At 49.3% G+C, this 8,040-nt stretch overlaps 1 protein-coding gene and 2 non-coding genes across 3 annotated transcripts in view; 2 read left to right on the forward strand and 1 right to left on the reverse strand.

The window, feature by feature from the left end:
• PLLP (plasmolipin) overlaps nt 1-8,040 on the forward strand; it is a 31,293-nt gene that overhangs the window by 2,438 nt on the left and 20,815 nt on the right. Inside the window, exon 2 of the mRNA XM_014545523.1 lies at nt 643-708. Coding sequence (XP_014401009.1) covers nt 643-708 — 66 coding nt within the window. The remainder of the gene's footprint in view (nt 1-642; nt 709-8,040) is intronic.
• On the forward strand, nt 2,093-2,175 carry TRNAL-CAG. Its single transcript has one exon. It is a non-coding gene; the product is annotated as a tRNA-Leu (tRNA).
• On the reverse strand, nt 2,425-2,507 carry TRNAL-CAG. The gene has a single exon. It is a non-coding gene; the product is annotated as a tRNA-Leu (tRNA).

The raw sequence follows: 8,040 nt of genomic DNA on the forward strand, positions 1-8,040 counted from the left end.
GCTTATATGCTGCCTCAAGTTAAAATGGGCTGGTGCCCCTTGCTTCTCAGAGTGGCAAGCTATACAGTCTCTCCCACTCCTGGGGTTCGCTTTCTGGGGTGACCGAAAGTCTAGGGGGCCTGGTAAGCAATCCAGAGAACTTGGATGTGAGCTCCTGGGCTCAGTCCATTCTGGCCACCACTGTCCACGTGACCCATTTAAGATTGGGGAACTGGGCTGCCCACCTCTCTCCATGCAAAATGGGGGTCTTGTTGTCTTTGGCTCTGGTTCCAGGGGGACTTACAGTCCCCATGCCATCACAGCAGAGATCCACGCCGGCTTTACCCACTGCACCCCTGGGGTCCCCCCTCAGTGGAATAAGATGCCCAAACCGGGGCCTTGGCAGGGATTCGCTGCTGGCGCCTGGTGGCTTCTGTCCCCACCCATGGCCAAGGAAACCAGAGTCTGGAACGTGGCCATGCTGCTTGGACCGGCTTGCGGGGGGGGAGGCCAATCTTTTCATTTTTAAGTCTCCAATAATAAAAACAGGACTAAAAATAACATCTCAAAGTCAAGGCTACCACCTGAGCTGGCAAGCCCTCGTGGCTTTTTTTTTTTTAGGAGAAAATATAAAGAAAGCACCTGTGACAATTTGAGACCCAGAGTAGTTCTCAAGAAAGGGTACTGAGCCAGAAAAGTCAGGCTCCACCGCTCAGCTGTGCAACTCCGGTGAGTTACTTGGTCTCTCTGAGCCTCATCTTCCTCATCTATACAATGAGGCCAATGATAACCTGTGTCCTGGTGCTATTAAGGATCTGAAGTGAAACGGTGGATGTGAAGGAGGCATCCGCCAAAACCCAGGCAGAGGTGGAGACGTGTGCCAACATCAGGGGGATTCTAGGACTCCTCCTTTCAGGCCCCTTGGTTGGCTGAGCACCAAATCCCGAGTCCGCGGCCTGACTTCGTGAGTACGGCTTGGAACCAAGCCGCGGAAGGGCCAGGCTGGGACTTCCCCTGATGCTGGTAGACTTTCCTAACTGACTTCAGGGGACTTTCCTCGCCTAAACTGGACGAATGCCCAGAGCAGGGAATGGGGTCCTGACGCCAGGACAGGAGTCATCGCGTGCAGAGGTGATGACAGGTGCAGACCCCTATAGAATCAGATCTCCGTCCTGGTGCCCCAGCCAAAACACCGGCTCTCTTTTTTGGCTTTTTTTTTTTTTCAGTCTCTTACAAATATCCTCACACATCCTCTTTCTTGCACTTACCAGCACCTGAATTTATTTATTCACTTATTTCTTCTCTTTCTGCCTTCACCCCACGCTGGGCTGTATCTTGAGGGCAGAAATTGTTTTGTACACAGCAACTAAATGAGTGCCTGGCACAGAGGAAATGCGCAGGAAATGAAATGCTGACGCCTTTTGCAATATCCAGGGCAATTTATATTTTAGGGATGGGTACAAAGGGGTTAGGAAAAGAAGGGGCGGAAGGTGGGGGCCCGGATCCCCCAGAGTTAGCAGCGGGAGTGGGGGAGACCTGAGTCACGAAATAAAATAATGCAGGCAGGAGGCGGAGAGCAGGGATTCATCCACAGACGTTGTCTGGGAGCCCACCTTACGCCAATCACGGTTCGGGCACCGGGGACACGGTCAGAAATAGGGTGGGTGCGGCTGTGCGGCTGCGGGACTCGAGCTAACCCAGAGCCTGAGCGAGTTAAACACATATAAATGTGAAGCTGCGGTTTTGAAGAACGTTTGGAAAGAGAATTGGGTACAGGTGCCAGGAGCAATCAGATCTATTAGCCAGTAGAAAACTCACAAGGAAATGTGCAGAAGATCAAGGGTGCTTCCAGATATGCAAGATTCAAAACTGATGTGAATAGTACATGCATGCATGCAGAATGAATGCATGTCGGAAGCTCAAATGCATGCATGGCGGAGTAGTCCCGGGCCTCTGGGATTTTCAGATTCTTCTTCAACGAGTTGTGTGCGCCCTCTGTCGCCCCCTCGGCGCCCTGCTCCGCCTCTCCCCGAGCGCAACCATTTCATACACGTGCGCATGCGTAGACTAGAGATCTTCCGGAAAGGTTTTCTGGTGAGGCTGAAGCCGTGCAGTCAGGATGGCCGAGCGGTCTAAGGCGCTGCGTTCAGGTCGCAGTCTCCCCTGGAGGCGTGGGTTCGAATCCCACTCCTGACAAGAACTTATTTTTTTGCTTTTCAGCGGTAACTCCAAATCAACTAGATATTTCACACGTTTGGATACTCTTTTAATCTTCTTAAAAAACAGCTGTTTTCTTCTTAACAGGCATTTTCTTCCTAATGATATTTACTAAACTCCAGACTGTAAAGAGAAAGTCCCGCTCTGTGTACTGTGAAACCTTTTTAGCGTAGTCCCATGTACACACTTTCGTTAAGAGTTTGGGAGGAGAAAATAAAAAGAAGCTAATGTCAGGAGTGGGATTCGAACCCACGCCTCCAGGGGAGACTGCGACCTGAACGCAGCGCCTTAGACCGCTCGGCCATCCTGACTTGCTTGGAGGGACGGCTGTAATCAGGATGTAGTTTCTAGCGCAGTGTGACGCGGTTTGAGAATCAGTTCGTTGTGGTAGTTCAGCTTAAAGTTCAGCTACACAGTCCCTGCCGTTATTCTCAAACTAGTTCCGTCTTTTTACTACTTATACGTTTTTAAGTGGAAACATTGTAGCCTGAGCAAAAACGGAAAGTTTCCCTTGCCATCAGTAAAAAAATAGCCATAGACATAGATATAACGAAAACGAAACTATATCATTAAGTTCTAGCCACTTGCCGAGTCCTCTGAACCTGAAGTTTTTATATTGTTTTTTAACGACTAATATTTTTGATGGAGTGGATCGAGATATTGTTGGGTAAGTAAAAGGGAAGGTTTCCTTAAAGAATGAGCTTGCTGGAAAGGAGACGGGGTGCCTGTTAAATGGTGACATTCCCCATCCCTGGAGGCATTCGACAAGGCTGCACAGTCACTTCGTGTAAATTTTTTTTTTAATTAAAAAACTGTCAGAAAAAAAATTGGAAAAGACTTTGGAAAAGGCAAAAAGTTTCCTGGATGTTCTTTCAATGGAATATTAGGTATTGTCTGTAGCTGTGCTAATGTAGTAGCCACTCACTGTGTGTCTACCGAGCAGGAAGATACACGTGGGATTTTGAAGACCGTAGTACAAAAAAAGTGAAAGAGCTCATTAACTTTTTATATTGATCACATGTTTAAATGACAACATTTTGAATATATTTGAGTTAAGTAAAATATATTATTTAAAACCATTTAAAATTCAGGTCATAAAAATGCAAATCAACATTGGTAAGATGTGACTGATTCCACCCTGTGGTAGAAGCCAGTTTTGCATCTATTAGCAAATTCCCTTCAGCATTCTTGATTGTGAGATATGTAGGGTGGGGCAAAAGTAGGCTTACAGTTGTTCGTGTGAAAAATAATACGAGAAATAATAATACAAGAATAAACTGTGTGTTTCGTGTACTTACAACTGTAAACCTACTTTTGCTCCACCCTGTATACATATATTCTCCTTTGAACCAGTTTTTTTTTAAATTGATTGATTGATGAGAGAGAGAGAGAGAGAGAGAGAGAAAGAGAGAGAGACACTAATTTGTTGTCTCTTGACCAGGGGTTGAACCCACAACCTTGGTGCATCTGGAAGATTCTCTAACCAATTGAGCTACCCAGTCAGGGCTGTAAAAGTCTTCTTTGCCCCTAAATCCCTAGGGTCTAGGACACAAAATGTGGAGAAGGAGCTAAAGGAATGCAGGTTGAATAATGAATGAATGCAAACAACAGGGTAGGGGTGAGCCAGGGGCAGGAAGTCCCGGTGCAGACCTCCTGGTGCAGCTGGCACCTGGGCAGAATGAGGTGGATTCACCCAAACCCTGGCTTGGCCACATTTCTCAGGAATTTGAGCCACAGATCACTGAACAAATAGTTCATCCTAATGCCCTTTCTTTGGAGCTCCCATTCGGAACAACCTTTGCCCCTATTCCAAGAGACAGAAGGGTCCAGGCAGAGGAAATAACCAAACCCCAAGTCTGACCTTTGCCTCATTCTGAGCCAATAAATAACTGGCCCAGAGGAGACTGGCAGGGCCCTGCAAGCACCTGCCCCTTCCGGCCAAGCCTTGGCTGCATCTAAACACGGAGACATCGAGACATCGCAAAGGCCATCAGCCAACGTACTCAGCATCCTGGTACCCACCCTTTGCTCTTGTATCACCCACCTGGAATGATGCCCCTTCTCAAATTGCTCTTTTCAAGGCTCTGTTCAAATGGCACCTCTACCCTGAGCTTCATGTCTTCTCCTGTCCCAGGGAGTTCAGGCGTGGTGGCCGTGCGGAGAATGGGTGCTGGACTGCCATCAATAGAGCCCACCAAAGCTGTTGGCTCTGTGTTCATGCACACCCACTTCCAACCCCACGGAGATGCACAGTGACAAGAAGAGCCACCTGGCCCCTAGTCACACCGGTTCACTGTGCAACTTGAGCTAAATTCTGTCCTCCTCTGAGATGGACAGATGTCCCAACAGTGACAGGAAGGAGCTTGACCAGATGACTGTTTCCTAAACTTCAGGCACTTATTACCTTGTTTTTCCATATCTACATACCACTGTGCACTTAAAATGTTTTTTAATTGAAAGACTTAAACATTTTTTTTCTTTGCGATAAAATACATATAACATAAAATTTACCACTTTTAAGTGTACGGTTCTGTGGCCCTTCCATTGTTGTGCAACCATCACTACATCCCATCTCCAGAACGTTTTCACCTTCCCAAACTGAAACTTGGTCCCCATGAAACACTAACTCCCCATTCTCAGCTCCCCCAGCCCCTGGCAACCGCCATTCTACTTTCTACTTCTGTGAGTTTGGCTACTCTCTTTCTTTTGATTTGAGGGAGGGGGAGAGGTAGGGAGGGAGAGAAGGGGGAGAGAGAGGGGGGAGAGAGAAAGGGGGGGGAGGGAGAGAGAGAGAGAGAGAGAGACACCAATTTGTTGTTCCACTTATTTATGCATTCATTGGTTGATTCTTGTAAGTGACCGGGGGTGGAATCCACAACCTAACCAACTAAGCTACCCAGCCAGGGCGAGTTTGACTACTCTTGATACCTCATGTAAGTGGAGTCACACAGTATTTGTAATTTTGTGACTGGCTTATGTCACTTTGGATGTCTTCAAAGTTCATGTGGTATGTGGCATGTGTCAGAATGTCATCCCTTTTTCAGGTTGAATAATATTCCACCGTGGAATACATATATACCATGTGTTGTTTATATACCCATCCATTAGTGGACACCTGGGTTGCTACTGCCTTTTAGCAACCGTGAATAATGTTATGAGCATAGGTGTACAAATATATCTTCAAGGCCCTGCTTTCTATTCTTTTGGATATATACCCAGAGGTGGGATAGAGACTGTAATTCTATTTTAATTTTTATAACTGTCCTCTAGTGGTCTGTTGTTGTGTGTTGTTTTTAAATAATAAAACCCACTCCGTTGCTGAGGGTTTGAACCCTAGGTGATCTGGCCGTTGGCTGCCTCTGGAACCTCATCTCTTCCTAATTCCCTCAACTCATAACCTCTGTCTTTCTTCAAATTTTTCTGACCTCAGGGCCTTCGCACATTTCTCTGCCTGAAATGTTCTTTTCCTGCCTGATTCTCATCCGTCCTTTAGACTTCTGCTTAAATATGTAGACGTTCCCTGACGCAGCTATCTGAATGACACCCCAACCCCAATTACTCTTCTGTTCTCAAGGTACCCAGCTCTCTCCCTGGAGTAAGGTGATCACAGTTGGTAATCATGTATCTATTGACCTGTGGGTTCGTGTATCTACACTGTCTCTCCCATCAGATTCCCTGAGGGTGGGGTCTGGTCGGAGGGCTCCCAGCTCTGCTCCGAGTGCCTGGTACACCCGAGGTGCACAGTAAACATTTGCTCAGGGCCTCTCCAGCTTGCCCCACCCACCCGAGGTGGGGCAGGCCCAGTGCCCCATCAGGGCTTGGTCAGAGTAGGGAGCCTGTGCAGAAGTGAGAACTGAGACTAGACGTGTGCTTCAGGTGATCACGGCCATGGCCTGCTCAGACCCTGGGGCGGGGCACCAGCCCTGAGAAGAAACAGGCCTCACCTCCTCATCTAGGCTCCCATGGAGCCAGCTGAGACCCTGGGTGGGCGGCAGGCCCCCGCCTGCGGACAGGTCCCTTCCCACTTTTTCTGACTGGGGGTGGGGGAGCAGTGAACAAAGTTGGCTTCGAAGAAAACGTCCCCGTAAAAAACAATGCCGGGATTGAGTCTCGCCCGCTGCCATTTGAAAGGAATGAAAGTGGGATTAGCTAAAAAACAAAATCCAAACCCAAACCAACACAAAACCACTCTATTGTTTTGGAATCTGCCTGGGAAACAATCATCATATTGTTCTCTGTGTCATAATAACATGAAGCGTTTGCCCGGGCACTTGGTTCTGCACTTGGACTCGGGCAGTGAGCAGAGAGGCTCGTCTCTGGGTAATGCTTTTGTAGCTACCAAGAAGCACCCCTCATTTCCTGAGCACCTCCTGGGGGGCTGGGGGGTGGAGTCAGGTGTATCAGGAGGGAGCAGCAGTCAAACATCCAGCTGAGTGGGCCAAGGGTTCAGTCAGCATCAACCAGTGACACTGTCAAGTCAGGTCTTGCCACTCGAAACCGTCAGGCCCTAAATTTGAACCTGTGGGTCGAGACCCTCTCACAGGGGTCGCCTAAGACCATCGGAAAACACATATATAATTACATATTGTTTTTGTGATGAATCACTATGCTTTCATTATGTGCAATTTGTAACAATGAAATTGGGGGTCACCACCACATGAGGAACTGTATTAAAGGGTCGTGGCATTAGGAAGGTTGAGAACCACTGCGGGCCTAAAATAAAATTCATTCCACTGTTCTGTGGCATGAACAATGGCCACCAAAAGACATCAGGCCCTGTCCCAGAACCTGCAACTTCTACTTCATAAAGAAAGGTTAAGGTTTGTGATGGGGGAGATCACCCTGGATCACCGGGGTGGGCCTTCATCCCCTCACAAGTGTCTCTACCAGAGAGAGGCAGAGAGAGAGATCTGATGGGTACAGAAGAGGAGGCAATGTGACCACAGGGGCAGAGATTGAGGTGATGAGGCCACAAGTCCAGGGGTGCCAGCAGCCACCAGAGAAGCTGGAAGTGACAGGCACAGACTCTCCCCTACACCCTCGCAGGAGGAAGAGCCGTCCTGCTGACACCTTGCTTTGGCTCAGGAAACTGATTTCAGACTCTGGCCTCTAGACCTGTGAGAAGGCTGTTTGTTCTTTTAAGTCACCAAGTTCATGATCATTCGTCCCGGCAGCCACAGGAGACTAAGTAGCCCTTTGTGACTTGGTCCCTGCCCAGGTGTGGCCTCGCACCCTCACTCACTTTGCCCCAGCCACCAGGGATCCTCTTTCAGACTGTCCGGCTTCCTCCCGCCTCAGGCCATCATCTCCCACCTTCTAAGTGACACCCCGCCCCACTGCGTGCCAGGGGCTTCGTTTATTCTGCACAACAGCTCCGTGAGGCGAGTCCTTTCATATCCCTACATTGCAGCCGCGGAAACGGAGGCTGAGAGATCTAAATCACTGCTCAGCGTGCTAAGTGACAACCACATCCACTGAGCCACAGGCACCCCCAGTTCACACAGACCCTCCCCTGCTGGCGCTCGGTCCCCCGGGATGCTGATCCCGCTTTAAGGAAAGAGAAAAGAGGGGCTCAGGGGTGGCCAACGATGCCCAGCGCCCTAGAGACACCCAGGAGAGCGCCGGTAGCTGTTCCCGGCGAGGATGGCTCGGAGCCACGGTGCAAAGTGCTCACAGGCGGCCTCCCCCGGGGCAGGACGCGCAGCTATCTAGACTGGTCCTGGCTGCACCATTTCACGGACTGCGGCCTCAGTCTCCCTGTCTGTGAAGTGGGACGACGCGACTTCGTGCGTCTCCAGGCTGGACCTGCGGGCGGCGAGCGAAGGGTTAAAGGGGCGGGTCCGC

The sequence above is a fragment of the Myotis brandtii genome, unplaced genomic scaffold (genome assembly GCF_000412655.1).
Source record: "Myotis brandtii unplaced genomic scaffold, ASM41265v1 scaffold411, whole genome shotgun sequence".
Lineage (NCBI taxonomy): Eukaryota > Metazoa > Chordata > Mammalia > Chiroptera > Vespertilionidae > Myotis > Myotis brandtii.